Source organism: Vespula vulgaris, chromosome 6, assembly GCF_905475345.1.
Source record: "Vespula vulgaris chromosome 6, iyVesVulg1.1, whole genome shotgun sequence".
In the NCBI taxonomy this organism is placed as follows: domain Eukaryota; kingdom Metazoa; phylum Arthropoda; class Insecta; order Hymenoptera; family Vespidae; genus Vespula; species Vespula vulgaris.
In genome coordinates, this window is record NC_066591.1 from 2,150,405 (window position 1) to 2,169,329 (window position 18,925).

The 18,925-nt window shown below is 27.7% G+C and overlaps 7 protein-coding genes across 17 annotated transcripts in view; 4 read left to right on the top strand and 3 right to left on the bottom strand.

The window, feature by feature from the left end:
- The first annotated feature begins 66 nt into the window (after positions 1-66).
- On the top strand, positions 67-2,655 carry LOC127064514 (pleiotropic regulator 1). 3 transcript variants are annotated; one of them, XM_050995678.1, is made up of 10 exons: positions 67-232; positions 310-375; positions 456-562; positions 636-760; positions 876-1,153; positions 1,273-1,422; positions 1,496-1,690; positions 1,759-1,877; positions 1,961-2,140; positions 2,245-2,655. In XM_050995678.1, the coding sequence occupies exons 2-10, from the start codon at positions 373-375 to the stop codon at positions 2,486-2,488; spliced, it is 1,401 nt and encodes a 466-aa protein (XP_050851635.1). In that variant the 5' UTR covers positions 67-232; positions 310-372; the 3' UTR covers positions 2,489-2,655. The 3 variants fall into 3 exon arrangements, with proteins under 3 accessions (XP_050851635.1, XP_050851634.1, XP_050851636.1); XM_050995679.1 differs by having other exon boundaries at positions 72-375; positions 2,245-2,398; positions 2,489-2,655; XM_050995677.1 differs by having other exon boundaries at positions 68-375.
- On the bottom strand, positions 2,165-4,296 carry LOC127064529 (tubulin-folding cofactor B). Its single transcript, XM_050995704.1, has 6 exons — positions 3,633-4,296; positions 3,394-3,537; positions 3,225-3,312; positions 2,853-3,117; positions 2,639-2,768; positions 2,165-2,519 (listed from the first exon to the last, which is right to left on the bottom strand). Exons 1-5 carry the CDS (start codon positions 3,750-3,752, stop codon positions 2,651-2,653), a joined length of 735 nt encoding a protein of 244 aa, XP_050851661.1. The 5' UTR covers positions 3,753-4,296; the 3' UTR covers positions 2,165-2,519; positions 2,639-2,650.
- Positions 4,297-4,445: 149 nt separating this feature from the next.
- LOC127064507 (sentrin-specific protease 1-like) lies at positions 4,446-7,014 on the bottom strand. The gene is made up of 2 exons (XM_050995666.1): positions 6,596-7,014; positions 4,446-6,411 (listed from the first exon to the last, which is right to left on the bottom strand). The coding sequence occupies exon 2, from the start codon at positions 6,286-6,288 to the stop codon at positions 4,588-4,590; it is 1,701 nt and encodes a 566-aa protein (XP_050851623.1). The 5' UTR covers positions 6,289-6,411; positions 6,596-7,014; the 3' UTR covers positions 4,446-4,587.
- A 143-nt stretch (positions 7,015-7,157) lies between these two features.
- On the top strand, positions 7,158-8,758 carry LOC127064532 (pleckstrin homology domain-containing family J member 1-like). Its single transcript, XM_050995708.1, has 2 exons — positions 7,158-7,436; positions 7,708-8,758. The coding sequence occupies exons 1-2, from the start codon at positions 7,346-7,348 to the stop codon at positions 8,187-8,189; spliced, it is 573 nt and encodes a 190-aa protein (XP_050851665.1). The 5' UTR covers positions 7,158-7,345; the 3' UTR covers positions 8,190-8,758.
- A 348-nt stretch (positions 8,759-9,106) lies between these two features.
- On the top strand, positions 9,107-11,972 carry LOC127064522 (uncharacterized). 3 transcript variants are annotated; one of them, XM_050995691.1, is made up of 6 exons: positions 9,107-9,201; positions 9,621-9,867; positions 10,024-10,126; positions 10,276-10,540; positions 11,259-11,412; positions 11,616-11,972. In XM_050995691.1, exons 2-6 carry the CDS (start codon positions 9,621-9,623, stop codon positions 11,807-11,809), a joined length of 963 nt encoding a protein of 320 aa, XP_050851648.1. In that variant the 5' UTR covers positions 9,107-9,201; the 3' UTR covers positions 11,810-11,972. The 3 variants fall into 3 exon arrangements, with proteins under 3 accessions (XP_050851648.1, XP_050851651.1, XP_050851650.1); XM_050995694.1 differs by having other exon boundaries at positions 10,276-10,528; XM_050995693.1 differs by lacking the exon at positions 9,107-9,201 and adding an exon at positions 9,261-9,525.
- Positions 11,973-12,727: 755 nt separating this feature from the next.
- Positions 12,728-15,571, top strand: LOC127064508 (GATOR complex protein NPRL3). Of its 2 annotated transcripts, none has more exons than XM_050995667.1 (7): positions 12,728-13,469; positions 13,541-13,815; positions 13,882-13,977; positions 14,058-14,276; positions 14,353-14,686; positions 14,757-14,933; positions 15,002-15,571. In XM_050995667.1, exons 1-7 carry the CDS (start codon positions 13,308-13,310, stop codon positions 15,374-15,376), a joined length of 1,638 nt encoding a protein of 545 aa, XP_050851624.1. In that variant the 5' UTR covers positions 12,728-13,307; the 3' UTR covers positions 15,377-15,571. The 2 variants fall into 2 exon arrangements, with proteins under 2 accessions (XP_050851624.1, XP_050851625.1); XM_050995668.1 differs by having other exon boundaries at positions 12,729-13,469; positions 13,544-13,815.
- Positions 15,572-15,680: 109 nt separating this feature from the next.
- The window catches only part of LOC127064500 (very low-density lipoprotein receptor-like), a 30,664-nt gene continuing 27,419 nt past the window's right edge, over positions 15,681-18,925 (bottom strand). For 3 of the 6 annotated variants that reach the window (XM_050995654.1, XM_050995656.1, XM_050995657.1), the window contains 3 exons: positions 18,838-18,921; positions 18,384-18,649; positions 15,681-18,251 (listed from right to left, as the gene is read on the bottom strand). In XM_050995654.1, the coding sequence (XP_050851611.1) occupies positions 18,207-18,251; positions 18,384-18,649; positions 18,838-18,921 (395 nt within the window). In that variant the 3' untranslated portion in view covers positions 15,681-18,206. The remainder of the gene's footprint in view (positions 18,252-18,383; positions 18,650-18,837; positions 18,922-18,925) is intronic. The other 3 variants (XM_050995658.1, XM_050995655.1, XR_007781732.1) reach the window with 2 other exon arrangements.

Consider the following 18,925-nt stretch of genomic DNA (forward strand, 5'->3'; position numbering starts at 1 on the left):
GATAAAGTAAAACGTAATGTTTTTGAAATGTTATCAAATATGGAGTGAGATTAGCCGATATTTTCGTGTCACTGTCTATTTATTTAGTAATTTTTTTTTTAATTCCTTCATATATAAAAATCATTATGATTAGATTTTTTATTTAATAGTTCGTCAATATTACTTTATGTCAATTTGAAACTTTTATCTCTAATATATAAAACCTTTTATCTGATGGATAGCAATTCTCGTTGTAAGCTTTCAGCCATTACCACTGATATCGCCTTTACATTTTTCGAATGATCCCTCACGAGAGGTTATAATTTTTAGCCTAAAACTAAGACTGCCAAATGATAGGATTATAATTTCGCTGTTATTTACTATTGATACAACATGGTAAATAAAATGATTATATATATTATATAAGTATTTATTCACTTATCACATTTAATTTAAATATTTATTTATCTTTTTAGGACGTTCAAAGACATTCTGTGCATACACTTGTATTTCGATCATTAAAAAGAACACATGATATGTTTTTATTGAATCAAGGTACTTTACCACCTGTAGATCAAAACCTGTAAGTACATAAAATTTTTTATAAATGTATTTTTCATATTATATGTAAAAATGACGTAATACTTTGTTAATAGTCAAAATATGAAAAAATCTGTAAAGGCCAAAGATTGTTATGGTCCTGTGATGGAACGTGTTAAACACAATATGATGACGAAAGTACAAAATGAAAATGACAATCCAGATCCACCGCCACCAGGGGGTATGAAATTTTTATTGTTATTCAATATTTTATCATAATAATAATGTTTCAACAATAATTTAATAATAATAAGAATAAGCAACAAAATAATATATAAGTAATTTGTACTTTTTAGATGAATCCTTTGGTAGAAATGCTCCTTCTGCAGTTATAACATATCATCCTACACCAAGTAACATTGTAGCAACTACAACATCTACGTTAGGAAACAATACTGCTAATACTACAGTTGCTATACCTATTAAAAAAGCTCCTTCTATGGCAAAGCCAAAATGGCATGCACCATGGAAATTGTACAGAGTAATAAGTGGTCATCTTGGTTGGGTACGGTGCTGTGCCATTGAACCTGGAAATGAATGGTTCGCTACTGGATCCGCAGATAGAGTAATCAAAGTATGACAATATTGCTATTTTATATTTCTTGATATCACTTTCATATGGTGCACAAATTCATAATAGATCTACTTTGATATTATTTCAAAAGGATAATTATTGAAAGATAAATGTTTTAGATATGGGATCTTGCAACAGGTAAATTAAGAGTATCCTTAACTGGTCACATAAACAGTGTTCGTGGCCTGGCAGTCTCACAAAGGCATCCATATTTATTCTCTTGTGGTGAAGATCGTCAAGTTAAATGTTGGGACTTAGAATACAATAAGGTTCATTTATATTTCTATTGTAGTACACTATTTCATCATAGAAATTATTTATAAAATATTAAATTCTTTGCAGGTTATAAGACATTATCATGGTCATTTATCAGCTGTGTATTCTATGGCTTTGCATCCTAGCATAGATGTATTAGTGACAGCAGGTAGGGATTCTACTGGCAGAGTATGGGATATGCGTACTAAAGCTAATGTTCATACCTTGGTTGGTCATACTAATACTGTTGCCAGTGTAATTTGCCAAACAGCAGAACCTCAAGTAAGTTAATATATAAATAAATCACAGCTATTGTAAATGATGTATTAACCTTGAATCTCTAATTTTAGGTAATCACAGGGAGTCATGATTGTACAATACGTTTATGGGATTTAGCAGCAGGCAAATCGAGAGCTACTTTGACAAATCACAAAAAGAGTGTGAGAGCAGTTACATTCCATCCATCATTGTTAGTATCATTGTTTAGTATTACAGTATTAAAATGTTATATAATTTATGCAAAATTATAACAGAACATTCGTGAATTTTTAGATATATGTTCGCATCTGCATCGCCTGATAATATTAAACAATGGAAATGTCCAGAAGGAAAATTTATCCAAAATTTGTCAGGACACAATGCCATAGTTAATTGTTTAGCTGTTAATGAAGATGGAGTATTAGTTTCTGGAGCAGACAATGGTACTATGCATCTTTGGGACTGGAGAACAGGGTAAATATTAATTTTATTTGGAACATCTAAATATGATAAAACATTTTACTTTGTTATATATAAATTTAATTTAAAAATGTCTTGCATATTATCTAAATTTTTAGATACAATTTTCAACGATTACAAGCTCCAGTTCAACCTGGCTCAATGGATAGTGAAGCTGGTATATTTAGTATCACATTTGATATATCTGGTACTCGTATGATTACTACAGAGGCAGATAAAACAATAAAAGTTTACAAAGAAGATAATACTGCTGTATGTACTTTTTGCAAATATATTAAATGCAGTGCAATTACAAAGACGAAAAAGCTTCATATTTATATAAATTGTTTATATTATTTCTAGACTGAAGAATCTCATCCTGTCAACTGGAGACCTGATATAATAAAACGAAGGAAATATTGAACAATAATTATAATAATTTAAGAGGAGTAACTTTACAATTACTTTTAATTTAATATTTGTATTTAATTAGGAAAAATACAAGACCATTACCTATTTTATATATTAAAGTTCTTCATCCAAATCAAACTCTTCTTCTGGAAAATCTCCAACTTTTACATGTGCTGGTTTCACAAATCCACCATATTTAGGTAAACACTCAAAATATTTCTTTTCATTCACACTATAAATAGATATTCCCTAACATCGATTTTTTTTTTTTTTAAATATATAAAGAAACACTATAATTTATTTTAGCATTACTCACGTCCCATTGTTTTTACCAAGTGGTTCGTCATATTTTACACCAATCCACCAACCTTCTTTAAATTCTGTTTTGCCGACATACATAATTGTAGCTCTGCGTTTAGGCTGATTTGGAACACAAACTTCACATCTATCACCTACTTTGCATAATTCTGCAGCAGTTTTTTCTGCTTCTTCTTCCCTCAATTTTTCTTCTGCTCTCCTTTTCATATCTGCTTCATTGTATTTTCCTAATTTATTTTTTTCTAAAAATGCCTTTACTGTATCTACAATATAATTATAATTCTTTTACAAAATATATTGTCCTGTAGAAAATACTGATACTTATCATTATTATTTAGGCTTGTTCTCTGTAACTCATATAAATTTATACCTGATCTTTTAGCATAATCTTCCTCAGATATTTCAAATTTTTCAACCTTACTCAGATCCTCTTCTGTGCGTGAAAAATTATCTATAACCTACAATTTTATTAAAATGCTTGTATGATCTTATTATTAAAATCAAGATAAATGTTACTTTTTTTTGCAAATATATTATACATGTATTCTCATCCCATCATCGATTGGATATGATCCTAAAAAACGTTGTCCATCATCTAATTTACAAACCAAACTATCATTTTTATCATATACTTCTATCATCATTGTTATTGGATTTCCTCCTGTGAGTAATTCCAATTTTCCCTATAATTGCCAAAAAAGGTTTATGATCCTTATATTAAATATAATTATGCAAAAAAATATAAAAGATAGTTCTTATTCATTAAAATATATAATACCTTAAATTCATCGATTGTAATACCCTTTTGAAATCTCCTTTCTACACAAGAATTTTGATGACCAGAGTTTGTAATACTCAAATTTATAAAATCAGATGTAATAATCTTATAATCACTCATTTTAATTTCAAATAGAATGAAATTATTATCAAATTTTGTTACCGGCAACTTTTGACGTATCTCCTATGATTCGGAGGTTAAGTGTCAGCAGTAACTATCGGAGTGACTGTATTGCGGAATTCAATACTTTCTATTTACATCTGTATATATTTATGTATGACGTAACATTGATACAAATTAATAATGATGATGTAAAAACAACTAACAAAAAATAATTTAAACGTGTAGGACGAAACAAATACATCAGGTTTAGATATAAATAAATCATACATATGTATACATCCTTACCAATCCCCACCCCCGCACACAATTCCAAATAATTTACAATGTACGAAGTATCTAATTTAAATAGAATTCAAATACTTATATTACGTTATAACATAATATTATGAAAATATTTATAAAAGGAATTTTTTTTTATAAATAAGTCATTTTCAGTTTGTTCATGGTTTATTAAATAACTAAATGTGTTATTTGTTATATAAGTAATATTACTATTCGTGTACGGTTAATTAACAAAAAATAATTTCTACAAAACACTCTTAAGCTGATTTATGTATCAGAGTAACTTGATTTTTATGATTCAATTATATTTGTTTTTTCATATGTTATATATGTTCTCAATGAATGAAAAAAAATAATAGAGAGGACTTCAGTAGTATTAAATAATGTACATACTATCACATTTCAATAATGGTTTTTTAACTTCAGATTTATAATTCATGTACATTGGTTGAAATGGAAATATTTTATACTATGATAATGATATTTTCATATGAATCAAATTATTGTGCTTCTCTTTTAATTTATAACGATTATTTTTCCTTTTTTATTTTTACAGAAGTTTGTTTTTTAATATTTCATAAGCCATTTTATTCCTAAAATATGGCATGTCCTCCTGAGAAAATGTTATTTTCCTATTTGCGCATATATATTCTGCAAACATACAGGAAAATACGCCACAATCACTCCCATTCATTTGTTGTGGAATGTTCTTTACAGATACTAATTTCCAATCATTTGTATCAAACGGTTTCTTCTTTTTATCCATACTTTCTTCTTCAAGATATCGTCTTAATGCTGACAAACACTTGAGATTACTGCTGCCCATACTATCATAATAACATATAGACTTATTTCTAAAATCAATTATTGACATACACCAGTGAATACCTAAGTGTATAGGAACAACTATAATATCTTGAACAAATATATCAATCTTCCTCGTCCATCGTTTTAGAGATGAATGTCCACCAGAAAGTAGTTTTGGATAAAAAAATGTATTCATTGCATGAACGTTGGGGAACTTATCATTTGTACCTCTACTTATTAATAAATTCATGTAAAAGTTAATGACTTCGTCATTTAACCAATTTAGATCTGCCAAAGTATTAATATCTTTTCTTGTTATCCTCAATCCATAAGCTTCTACCAGAACTTCATCAGGAGGTTTAGTTATAAAAGCATTTTTAACTTCTTTTAACATTTCTTCTGTAAGAGTAGGTAACGGCGGATATTCTGCATCTTCTGTTTCGTCTAATACCGCCTCGCATAATCTTGTAGAACGCGCTAATCTCTCTTCCAAAGCTGTTTCTCGTGCTAATTGATTTTGTTTTGATAAAACACGCATCATCTTTTTAAGCTCTTCAGCTTCTTTATAATGTTGTTCAATACGTTCATTATAACGTTTTGCTACTTGTGGAACAAAATCTCCTCTCGTCACAACTTTTGCTGCTAGTTTATCACGTAAAGTATTAGTTGCTACAGTTTCAACATAATTATCTTGCATAGGTTTTACAGTTGGATGTTTAATATATTTGAGAAATCGTATTTCATTAGATGGTAACTGAAAGGAGTCTTCCTTTTTATTTTCTTTCATTATAGGAATTATTCTCTCTTTTTCTTTTTTTGCTGTATTTAATAGAGACCATCTTGAATAGCAAGCAGTTTGTGAAATATTAGATTTACTTTGTGATTTACACAGAGTTGATTTATTAACTTTATCTATTTCAAGAACTTTCACACACTTTTGTATGGGTTGACGCTCATCAGACTTGTTAAGTTTCTTGTGTGGAAGAAAATTTTGCAACAATTCTCCATATTGATTTTTTTGTTTTAATTGATAAGTATTTATAAGCGTAGGACACTTGCCTATGTTTACTTTTGTTAATTTATTTTCTTTATTTGCAAAATATCCCATGTTTAATTTATTGCAATTTGTTGTAGTAAAAGGAGATTTCGAGATGGAAGTTGAAGGTAAATTTTCAAAAGATGTATAACACTTCTTATTATGAGCACCATTTACTCTGTTAGATGAATTTTTTGAAGGATATTTACTTTCAGCAAGTTCAACATCATCATTATCACTATCATCAATTTCAAAGTATTCTTCTTCAGTATGAGTCGTTTTATGATTACAACATTGTTTTTTAGGTGTTATAAATTCGTTTTCATAGCCATAAGAACCGGCTCTGCGCTTCCTAGATCCTTCGTCTGCCCATCCAAATAATTTTTTTAAAAACTCAAACATCATCATGGTTACAATGAATAAGCCAAAATAACATGTACAAAGTTTGTACAATTTCTTTCACTATGTCCATTAAGTATGTTTTATTTTGCTTCTCTTTAAACTTTAGTATAGTTTTAAATGTAGTTGTATCTAAAGAGAAAATTAATATAAATATCTATATATTAATAAAATGTTTCTGTTTTAAGAAACTGAGGAAGAAAGAGAGAGAAAAAGAAAGAAAGAGAGAGAAATAAATTCAAACAAATCTTTATACAAACGCCATAAGCTTTTATACAAGCAAAAAAATAAGTAAAGTTTGAATTATAGTACTTACATTGATCTTATATTACACCTGTGCCGCATATATATAATTTAAGGTATTGTTTGTATTAAATTTTGATATCTCCATAATGTATATATATTTCCTGTTCATAAACGAATTAAGGATCTCCTTGATTAGGTTTGCGGTTCAAACTTGGAAGATCGTTTTTAATAATAACCTTTTATTATGGAACACACGAGGAAGATGTAAAAGCACAGATCGTACACACATTCAATTTCACACGTATAATATTTTGAACATAAACTGTGACTCCACATTGTACGTCATCGATTATTTCAAGCAATTCAAAAGATTGACAATTCTAACGATATCGCTTTAAAGATAAAATCTATAGCGCGCCACCTCGTGAAATTAAATATCCTTATTAATTATTTTTATATTAAAACTGAAAAAATCAGTAATACTAATTGTGTTCTTTTTTTAATAAAAATGATAAATAGTAAATTTTAATTCTATTTTTTTTCTGTAGATGGCACTAGAAAACATACTGTTCTTTTCATTATTTTCCCTATCTTATTATATTAGTAAGCTATGACACTATAACAGTCTCTGGCAGCACTGTTCAGCACTGTTGATTCGAAAATTGAATGGTTATGCGCATTATAGATACTACTTTGTTATTTGAGTCATACTGCTATGACAGCTTATCGAATATAGAGTATTTTTATATATATACATGTAGTATATTTATATTTGCGAAGTTACTGACAGAAGCAAAGTTTGCGAAGAAATATTATCCAAATGAAATTTAACGAAAAAGAACTCGCAGAATTAAGTAGTGGCGCCGCTGATTTAGAAGGGCGTCTGAATCATAAACGGGCACACAAGTCAGGTTAATTGAATTTAATAAAGATTTATATATTTCAATTAGAGTGTCAATTTTTTTAGTTTGTTCGATTTTATTGATCGATTCTTAAAATAAATTGCATGGATATGAACGTTTGTGAAGTTTTAGATTTTTTACAATGAAGTTATGTTGAAAGTGTGTGGTCAATATTAAATTGAATATTTTTCTACAATAAAAATTTATTAATTTTATTACGTTCTTGATATTCTTATATAATCATTCGATACACTTAACCATTATTATTATTGTTTTTCAGGATCCAAAGAGAGATGGTTTAAATTAAAGTACAATCTATTATTTTATTTTAATATTAACGAAATAGGCCAAATTGACACTCGACAACCAGCTGGCGTAATTGTTTTGGAGAATTATAATATTAATCTTGACATGTTTGAAGGAGCATTTGCGTTTAGTATATCTTTTCGAGATGAACATGATAAAAGACATATTCTTAGTGGTCGTTCTGAAGATCAAGTAGAACAATGGGTTGCAGCACTTAAACAAGCTAGTTATGAATATTGGAGATCTCAGTTAATTGTACTTCAAGAAACATTATGTAGAAAAACAGGAAAAGATCCATTATTGATGCAGCTTAGAAATCAGGGTATCATTAGAGATGAAGCTTGGGAACCTGCATCAAGTTTTCGATCACATGTACAATCTTTTACGACATCAGTTGTATATACATTGGCCAGACTAAATCCAGTACAAAAAGAAATGAATTTAATCGAATTTTAATTATACGTATAACAATCATTTTTTAGGCTGAACTTTGATAAGTAAATTAATTGGTAGTATTGTCGATAATAGATAGTTAATTATATTTTAAAATCATCAGAATATTTTAATTTATTTATTCCTTTTTGTGTACATCATCTGTAAGTTTATAAACTTGAACTGATCTTAGGTAGTCCATTTTAAGCAGAAATATTTAGTTATAAATATTTTTTTTTTTTTATAAGATTCATACAACGAAATGCAAAAAAAACTTATAACTGCCCAACTTTACAGTAAAAATATGAAGAACTTTTAATTATAATAATTGTAGAGATCTGAAAAGAGCATTCAATATTTTCGAAGATTATATTGAAAAATATACATTTATACGATATAATCTCTAGTTACTATGATACGTACATATAATTCCTAAGTAATTTATATGACACTATAAATGAATAGAAAAAAATATCGGATCGATTTTAAATTTTGTAAATGAAAGTAATTATTCTTCTATGTCTATTTATATATATTGGTATTAATTTAGAAAATATTGTAATTTTTACGAAATAATGCAAAAACGAAAATAATTTTGTAAATAAATAATGTTGAAGAAAATGAGATTGCGAGTATCTAATCGACCCTACAAAAACTAATCCTTTAATACAATAAAATATTGTTAATATTAAAGTACATCTATGACATATCATAAATGTTACTTTTTTGTAATTTAAATTAAAAATGACAAAATATTTTTTTCTCTTTTTTTTTGTTTTCACAAATTAATACATTTTTTGAAAAATTACAAAATTCGAAAGAGTTAGAATTATCATCTTAAAATGAATTACCACCCTCTCGTTCTTATATATGTATGTGTACGAATAAGTAGACGCATACATATAACATAAAACTCGTGTAGCGAATCACACCATGAAATTTTCGCCCCCGCTCAATATAACGACGCTTGCGCCCTTATCTCGTAGAGTTCAGTGCTCGTTGTAATGCTACTGAAACGGAGGGTTGCTGCTCCGGGGTAAGATACCATTTTCATTGTCATTACGTGTATTTACTATTTTTTTTTGTTATATGCTTGAAACATTAACAAAAACAAAGCTTTGATCTTAATGAATTCATTCTTCATTAAATTATAAGTCATATAAATTATTCGTCAATAATTTTGAGAAATATAAAATCAAGCACAAGTTTGTGTCGCTTTCGAGAATACGAAAGTGTTAAGAATGAATCATTGATTAAAAACATCGTTTGATTTATGTGTTATTATGTGTGAAATATTCAAAATAAGTAATTCGTAAAAGTGATAGAATATTTATACAATATATTCAAATTCAATATATGTGTGTGTATATATATATATAATTTGACGATATATTATTTATTTATATTATATATTAATTATATTTACACAAAGAAAAAATTTTGTCTTTTGAATAGATGAGAAATTCGGAAATTGGAGCTATTATCATGAAGAATTCTAGTTGTGCATCTTGCCCACTTGGTCCTCCCCCAGACATATTACATATACCGCCACCACCGTTTCCAGAATTTCTCCAACAAAGTTCGGATTTTTATCCAAATTTAGGCGCCCTGCCTTTCCCGCCAAACCTGAATGACAGTCCTTGCAAGCATCTATGCGATCGACATTCCGAAGGGGTGCAATATATTGAAATGCCAAAGCAAGGTAAATCAAGATGTCGATTATCTAATTTTATTTCTTTTTTATTTTATTAGTTTCTATTTTTTATTATTTTTTTTTTTTTTAATTAAATTCCCACTCTTTTTTAACTTAGTATACGATTGAATGTTTTATTAATTTTTTCTCTCTTTTGTTTTTTAGGCACTGTTTTTGACGACACATGGTTATTAGTGCTGATATCATCTTGCGTCGGTGTCATACTGATTGGCATAATATTGGCTACGTTACTCTTGAAATGTAAATTGTAAGTATTCGTAATATTTCTTGTTTATCCATGCAAACTTTAAATCTGATATGAGGTAGGAAAGATCGTAGTTATTTAAAAAAAAAAATCAGTATAGAGATTCTAAAGAGAATTATCAATGTCGATGTATTTTTATATTTGTTTGGCAGAAGCAGAAATGGTAAAAATGGCGTAATATCTATGCCAAATGCAACAACCGGGATGCAAACGAAAAACGGAAGAATTCAGAACGAAGCTGTTTTATATCCTTGTGCTGCCGATACCATGCAAGATAGTCGTGTAATGTGGGCAACTCTTACACCACGTGGTACTACTAGACATTATTTAGAAGAACATACTTATGAAACTATCGGCGGTGGACAATTTCACAAGCGCGCTTGTTCGACGACACCAACCGAACATGTAAAACTGAAGGCAATTTAACAATCTTACGTTTGTATACGATGCTGCTTTCGAATGCAATTGAAAGAAAAAAAAAAAAAAGAAAAAAAATTGAACAAAAAAAAAAGAATAGCATAGGACCATGTGATGATCTATGACGGAATAAAAATCGCAGTACGATAATAACGTATAAGTATACATATGTCCTTTGATAGTATAATCTATTTTTTATGCGCATAATCTTGATAGAAAGATAGAAGAAAGTTTTAATACATTTTACAAAATCTGTCCACTGTGATATTTATTTTCACGTCATTTCATAGATCAAACCTGTCTTACATCTATAAATACAGTGGCGGTCAAATGCTACGACGCTACGAAAAGACAATTATTGGCAATTATTCAAAAAAAAGGAAAAACTCACGAAAGACAGATTTACGTTTGACTTGGTATACCTGCTAATTATTTTGTCATCTCTTTTATTTTTATTTTTTCGTTTATTAATAAAATTATTGTATAGTAATAGTTTTTTTTTTTTACATATACCTCGATGTACCTGTCCTACACTTTTTGACCGCCATTGTCTATAATAGATCATATTAGAAGCATGATTTGTAGACACATGGTAGGTAATTAGTTACATTGATTAAGAAAATAGAATAGCAGGCTAGATTTTCTATTTGAGAAAAGCTATGTTAAAAAATTGATCTATCCAATATCTAATTAATAAACGTCGAAATATATATTTTAGACGTATGCCGATCCTCCGGTTACAACTCCAGTACATGTCCGTCCAAAGGACGATAAAGCTTTTGATAACACTGCTTTTGTGGATTACGAAGAGCCCTTATCAGTAAAAACGGAGTATTATCAATTGAACGATGTTTTGGAACCAAGTGATGCAGGTAATATAAAAAGAAATAAGTAAATAAAATTTAACTTATTAATATAATAAAAATTGTTTTATATATAATATTAATTATATAAAAAATTTAATATACAATTTTTTATATAATGTATTTATTATATATAATATATTTCTTTTATATAAAAAAATATATAACAATTGTTTATATAATATTTCTAGAAATAATTATTTAAAATTTAGGTATTCTTACGATACAAAGGGGTACATTACGTCCTCATGTAAGTTCTCCCACGAGAATAGAACATCCGAATTTACCGCCACTCAATCTTCTTCCTCACAAACGTAGCTCTAAGAAGGGCACTATTGGACAACACGCTTCGGATACACTACTAAGAAGCAGCATTACATCTTCCACCTATATACCTACAATATAATATATCACTTACCACCCTTTTTACCCCTTCCCTCGAAAATGCAATATAATAATCTAAACGCACCTTTTATATTCGCAGTTATCGTCAAATCTAGTTACTGTAAGTACACCATATCTATGTAAGTTGAATAAAAACGTCCTTAGCAAATACATTATTAAAACAATTATTATTATTTTATTTTTTACGCCATTTACATACAAATCTATATAGATGTAATTATCAAGGCTCCTGTTTTTATAATACTTTAATACATCAATGAGATAGATGTATTTTTTGAACGATTTTGACGAACGTTTTCATTTTAAAAATGAACGTTTGAACGAGGACAAACTTTTGAAAGCTTCGTTTCTTTTTTTGGAAAAAAAATTATATCACTAATAGATATTTTTTCGGGAATAGTTTATACATAAAAATAAAGCTTTTTCAAACATTCGAAAAACCTATGTCTTCGTCCTTAAAATGCAACCTTGTTCATCAAAATTGATTAAGAATAACGCTTGGACTCGCCGTTGACTTAAATGCTCTTTTTAATATTTTTCGTGACAAAAATATTTATTTTCATTTATTCTTACTTATTTTTATTTACGCTTTTTAAGTTACATGTTATATTTTCTATTATATTTATATTTGCCATTATAATCATATATTTCAAAATTCAAAATATTCATTAATAATTTTCTTTCTTTAATTGTTTTTGTATAAGTTTAATTGGAGATAGAAAGTATAAAATTTGTATAATCAACAAATACTTTTTGATTAATTTATCTTCAGAGAAATACAATTTGGCAAATTTCTTACTTTTATCGAACGTACTACACGTGCGAACGTACTCTCGCACATTACTGGACTGTTTGGTTATGTGCGAGAGAGTTATAACCTACGAGTTTATTACCGAGACAATAGGCACATAGTGGGGATAGTTTCCCTATTATGTTCGTAGTTTATATTTTGTCCGTACCTATCGCTGAAGTCGTATACGCTGCGAACGAAAGGTCGTGAACAAAAATTGAACAAAAACTAATTGATGTGAAAACTGTTATAATGTATGGTTAAATTAACCAATTAGATCGTAACGTTTCGATTACGTCACAAAGAAGATATTTAAAAATCATTTATTATTTATTTATTTTTATCATGTTAAAATTATTATTTTAATATAATAATAATATTAAAGATTATAGAAATATAAAGAGAAAATAATGAAACATTGTTTAATTTGATGAGATTAATTTAGTATTATTTGTATATAGGTTAAATGCAGTTATCTATGCATTTGCATTGCACAATTTGCAAGCGTTGAATGATTCTTGCAAAAAAGTAAACGTATATGCATAAACGATCATGTTTAGGATCGTTCGGCGTTGTTATGTACTTGTCAAAAGTTTGAATCTAATGTAATTTATTATAAATTGTTAAGTTTTATCGAGCTGTCTTTTCTGAATAATTATTTATTATTCTGAATAATTATTTTTAAAGAAAAATACAATTACTTATAATTATGGAAATCAATCCATTAAGTATAATTCTTGTAAAAAGTGATAGCAAGGGTGACAGACTTTTATTTCGATATCCACATATGATGAGTCATGTGCGCGACTCAAAACAGTGCACAAAACGTAAAAATCCGTATTCCTTGACAACTACGGAAGATTTATTACAGGTGAATTTGAGATTTATCATGTTGAAATATGTAATGATGTTGTAGTTAATTTCTTATTAGATCTTCATTAGCAGTCTCTACCATTTCCAACTTCTAACATAAACAATGGAAATCTTACTGGCTTAAAGGATGAAGTACTTTCAACATTATTTGCAGTTAAACCTGAATTATGCGAACAAAAATTTGAATTGAAAGTAAATGATGTTCGCTTCGTTGGACATCCTACTTTGATACCACAACGCGGTTTTAAAGAAGTTAATTCTTCTATGCTTTTTAATGTAGTCTTTGCTTTACAAGCCCAAGCAAGTCATTCTGTAGTAAAATGTTATTATGATTTGAGCAGAAGGTTTGTTCTATATAAATATTTAATAATCATAAAATTCGAGAGATATGTCATTTATTTTCATTTTAGATTGGGTATTGCATTAAGACACGAAGAAAAGAGATGTGGTTTTTTGACAGATGAAATTAAGATTATGGTATCAACTCATGATGAAATTACTGCTAGGTAAAAGAAATGTTTTTTGATTGTTTGTCATTTAACAGCAAGTATAAATTTTTAACATATATACATATATATATTTTTAGATCAGAGGGTGAAAGTGATAGCGACGAATCTCCATATGAATTGATACTACAGAAAAGCTTACTTGCTCGTAATCTAAAAACAGTCTTCAGTAGTATTAGTACATCTGGTATAATTAATATTATGATTAATAAATGGATACAAGTACGCTTTTGTCTTCCACAAAAGGTTCACCAATCATACAAGAAAGGTTTCTTTATTAATCCTGAGATTATTGATAGGTAAAAACAGCATAATTTTATGTAAACATATTTAGATAGTTTCTGAGAAAAAAATAATATTAATAATTATTTACAGATGTTTAAACAGTTTAAGACCTTACCATGGACTACTTTTGTTAATTGAACCTTCAGATTTATTAGATTCATTGCCAATAGATTCTTCTCCAGCATTAAGACGTCTAATTCAAATGTATAATCCATTAAAGAGTCTACAAACATTAGCTGCTGATTCAGATTTAACACTGACACAAGTATTCCAATTGACTGGACATTTAGTTTATTGGGCTAAAGCTAGAATAATTTATCCACTTTGTGAAAGTAATGTTTATGTTGTATCACCAGATGCTATTTTATCTAATCAATTATTGGAAGCATTTTCTGAACAATTTTCAGGACTCTGTCTTTTACAAGTATGCACAGAATTATATTTCTTAGTTTACAAGATTTCACAAATCATAATCTATGCTACATATTTTTTAGGTCATTAGTGATTTTTCCTTGCCAACATCAATTAGTCAAAAGTTAAATCCTTTAAGTCAACCTCAGCAACAAACTCAATTAGTAAAAGTCATCATATGGTTACTCAAAAATCATCTACTTTTGCAATTGCATACATATGTCCAATACATGCCAACAGTACATGGTCTTGTATTACCGGTAGGTAATGATAACTTTTTTCTTATAGTCTGTAAACATATATATAGATTATCTATTTTTTTTTAAAGGACTCGAAAGAGCAAGCCACTTTTGATGTAAATCATATTGATGAAACAGAAAATTCTTGGGATTTTGATGAAACTAATAAAGGAATAATTACTGATGTAAAAGAAGAGCTATCTCATACTTTACATAAAAAAGATGTGTTCTACAATTATCCATCAGAAAGTTACGATATTCCATCTGACGATAGAAAATTACTTGATAAATTGTGTCGTCTTGGATATTTTAATGGTGGACATCATCTAGAAGAAATAATGTATTTAGAAAATATTAGAAGATCTCAATTATTGCAAATATTAGATAAATTTAGAGATATATTGATAACACGTGAATGTGAAGATCCTGCAATAGATATGTTTCATACTCAGTTAGGATCTTAGTGATACTATTTTGTATGATAGTACAGTAAGAATAATTGCAATTAAACAGTATTAAAATATTCTTCTATTGTCTTTGTATATCTTTTGAAATTATATCCTTTATAATTAACTTGAAAATAAAAATATATCAAATAAGCAAAATGCAATAGAAATGTAAATCTAATAAAATTATTAAAAGGCTTAATTTATATTTTACATATATTTTTAATTCTTGCATAAAAAGTTCCCATGATATATTTTCCAAAGTACTTATGTATTTACAAATTTTATGTTTTATACAGATAAAATGATAATATGACAATAGTGAGATTTATTTTATATATTTATTTATACAATAACCATTATAATAAATTATATATATAATATATATATATATATTTATATTACGTGGTAGTGATAATATATTGCTAATGTTTGACACAATTTTGGCAAATAAGTTGGCTAATACAAGATATTGCCTTACGAGATTCGCACATTCAAATGCGACTAACGCGCATTATACTCATTACTTTTTGATTGGAATCACCACCAAGCCTCTATTTAATTTTGGACTTTGCTTTCATTGCAGTCATACTTATATCATACATATTAATAAACAACATAAGATGTTCTATTTACTAACTATAATTATTATATAATTATTATAATAAAAAATTTGCAAAAATGACCTCTATTGCACAACTTGTTTGGATTTTTTAAGCTATCATGATATCAACATATAATCTTTATAAAGATTTTGATTTAAAGTTCTTTTGTATAAGTAATATTTTTTAATGTAAATATATATTTATTATTATAATCTTTCCATTGAACGTTTCTTTAAACATCTTTTGCTATTTTTCAATATGTATGACTTATTTGAGAGTCTAGCATTACATTACTTCTTAATAATCTTAATTAGAAGAACATTTGTTTCTGAAACATTTAATTATCTAATACAATAATCATAAAGCATATATATATATATATATATGTAGTAAGTAAAACTCTTATACCAGAGGCAATAGTTCTATACATGTACATTGATTTCATTGGCAGGTTGAAATGTCTAAACAAATTTTAGTAAATGCACAGTCACTCTTAGTGTTTCTATATTAATTTTATGACATCTGTTGATGTTGATATATATATATATATATATGTATGTATATATATAGACACACACACATACACACATACACATATATATAGATACACACACCATTACACTTAAGAGAGTACTAACTATTACTAAAAAGTGTCTCTTATTCATGATATGGGCCACATATTAGAAAGTAGGCAGCTATTATAAAATATTGATAATGCTAAAAAGACTGTTTATATATGCATTTTACAATTGACATAAAAGGAGAAACTTGATTTTATAAATTAAGAAGGATTTTTTGTTTTCCTGCTTTTAATACTCTGAGTTATCGAACTACTATCGGGGTCAGATATAAGAATTTTTATTCTTAAATCTACATAATACCAAAGAGAAAAAATACTATTAAAAAAATAAAAAATAAAAATCAACTTCGATCATTACAATAATTACTAAAGCAGATGTATGGTCGACAGTTGAAAAAATACGTTTTATCACAATATTCATGATATTTGTTTAATCGCATTTAATAATTTTGCGATAAAACAAATTTTCATAAAAATGTGTGCAAGTTTATACACTTTTTACATGAATAATTTGTACAATTTTTCATACATTATCTAATTTCCGTATCATTTACATATGACTCCGACAATAGAACCTTATCCATCAGAAGAACAATTTCCAAATAAATTCTTGTATAATAAATAATTAAGTAACAACAATCAAAATATCTCTTACAACATATATGTATATATTTAGATTAATGAATAACAATTATATATTGTGTAATGTACATGCAAATCACACTGCAAAAAAAAGAGCTTCATTATAGAAATCAAAATATGTAGAATACTATATTAGATATTAAGCACCTTAACCTGAGAAAAAATATTATATATAATTAGAACTAGGAATTATATTAATTGCTGTTCATGATCGAAATATGTATAAACCACTATAATTCGTATTTTTCTCTTGTTTTGTTTATGAGCAAATAAATAAAGAAATTTTTCGTGTATCATTTGCCTTTGAATTCTGTATAATTAAAAACTACTAACAACTTCTAGATACTTAAGCCAATATAGACATCCATACAGTATTGATATTATAATTTAAATCTTTGTCTGTGTAACTTTGGAAAATATATATACTTTTACTTTAAAAACAGAAGTATTTCCTTTTTTTTTTATTGACACTTGTAAATAGCAATATGAAAGAATAGTTTCTTCTATAAAATAGATATAGAATAAATGTACAATGGACATAATTAGTATATAATATCAATATTTAATGTGCAAGAAGAGACAAAATATTACTGATTGTAAATATCTTTGACTCTACATTATATTACGATATATTTGACGAAACTATGTACTTAGCTTTTAAAAAATGTAGAAGTACAGGATTTGAAGTGTATTTAATATCTAATCCTTGTTATACTTACTTTGCAACAGTTATCATGCGTATATATCCCTAGACATTTCTCCCTTTATGTCTTAGAGCAAATCTAAATGTTTCATGTATGTTAGTATATTCGAATGATAATGCACAAAAATTTGTTAACAAATAAACAGTACAAAAAATAAACATAATCACAGCTGAGTTGGCAGGCAGGTGGGCAGACACAGGCATACATTTGAACAGGCTCATTAGATGTAAATACATTACATCAGTTTTTACATGATTTTGTTACATGATCAATGCTTTTTTAAGTCTGCTAATCCCATTTCATTGACAGATTAAGCCTTAAACGTAGTCATTAGTTCCAGGACTCGTTAATGGTTCCTGAGCCTATTTAAACAATAAAGATAATTAAAATATTTAAGTCTATGGAGTTTCGTGTATGTGTCTTACAATGTACATACATATAATCGAATTTAACATCACAATTTTAACAATAAATAAATATATAAATATATGTACCTCTTCTCCAACTGTAGCAGCAGGATGGGGAAATCTGTTCTTTTCGAGACTAAACTGATCTTCAGTAGTTTTTCTATATACAGGGTTGTCGAAGTTCATACTTGTAACATTACGATGAAGATAATGCCTATAGCATAATACTGCCACTAATGCAAGTAATAATAGGCCTAAAGATACCACGCCTATAACAATACCAGCAACTAGACCAGGATCTGTTGACTCACTTGCAGAATCATTTTTTCCATTATTCATCGAGGTTATTGGATCTAGGAGTAATACATTTATAAAATTAAAAAAAATATATAGATATGAACTATGTTAACAGAAAATTGCTTTAATTAAGAAAAAAAAAATAATCTACTTTATATCATTAATAATGCAAAAGTGTAATATATAATACACAAAAGTGTGATGTAACAATGATTACATATATGAGCATGCAAGATATACTTACGAGTAGTTGTTGTAATGTTCTGAAGTTCAAGTTTATGAAATGGTTTAGCACTTTGTTGTGTTGTTGGTGCTACGGTAGTAGTTACTGC

Bases quoted from the DNA above. Each gene is read 5' to 3' on its own strand.
- LOC127064514 (XM_050995678.1), top strand. The intron at 1,423-1,495 runs GTTCATTTATAT...AATTCTTTGCAG, and splicing joins GGGACTTAGAATACAATAAG to GTTATAAGACATTATCATGG. The intron at 1,878-1,960 runs GTTAGTATCATT...GTGAATTTTTAG, and splicing joins GTTACATTCCATCCATCATT to ATATATGTTCGCATCTGCAT.
- LOC127064532 (XM_050995708.1), top strand. From the start codon at position 7,346: ATGAAATTTAACGAAAAAGAACTCGCAGAATTAAGTAGTGGCGCCGCT. The intron at 7,437-7,707 runs GTTAATTGAATT...ATTGTTTTTCAG, and splicing joins TAAACGGGCACACAAGTCAG to GATCCAAAGAGAGATGGTTT.
- LOC127064529 (XM_050995704.1), bottom strand. From the start codon at position 3,752: ATGAGTGATTATAAGATTATTACATCTGATTTTATAAATTTGAGTATT. The intron at 3,538-3,632 runs GTATTATATATT...TGGCAATTATAG, and splicing joins TTACAATCGATGAATTTAAG to GGAAAATTGGAATTACTCAC. The intron at 2,769-2,852 runs GTGAGTAATGCT...ATCTATTTATAG, and splicing joins CTTGGTAAAAACAATGGGAC to TGTGAATGAAAAGAAATATT.
- LOC127064522 (XM_050995691.1), top strand. From the start codon at position 9,621: ATGAGAAATTCGGAAATTGGAGCTATTATCATGAAGAATTCTAGTTGT. The intron at 10,541-11,258 runs GCAATTTAACAA...TATATATTTTAG, and splicing joins CCGAACATGTAAAACTGAAG to ACGTATGCCGATCCTCCGGT. The intron at 11,413-11,615 runs GTAATATAAAAA...TTTAAAATTTAG, and splicing joins TTTGGAACCAAGTGATGCAG to GTATTCTTACGATACAAAGG.
- LOC127064508 (XM_050995667.1), top strand. From the start codon at position 13,308: ATGGAAATCAATCCATTAAGTATAATTCTTGTAAAAAGTGATAGCAAG. The intron at 13,470-13,540 runs GTGAATTTGAGA...GATCTTCATTAG, and splicing joins CTACGGAAGATTTATTACAG to CAGTCTCTACCATTTCCAAC. The intron at 14,277-14,352 runs GTAAAAACAGCA...AATTATTTACAG, and splicing joins AATCCTGAGATTATTGATAG to ATGTTTAAACAGTTTAAGAC.
- LOC127064507 (XM_050995666.1), bottom strand. From the start codon at position 6,288: ATGATGATGTTTGAGTTTTTAAAAAAATTATTTGGATGGGCAGACGAA.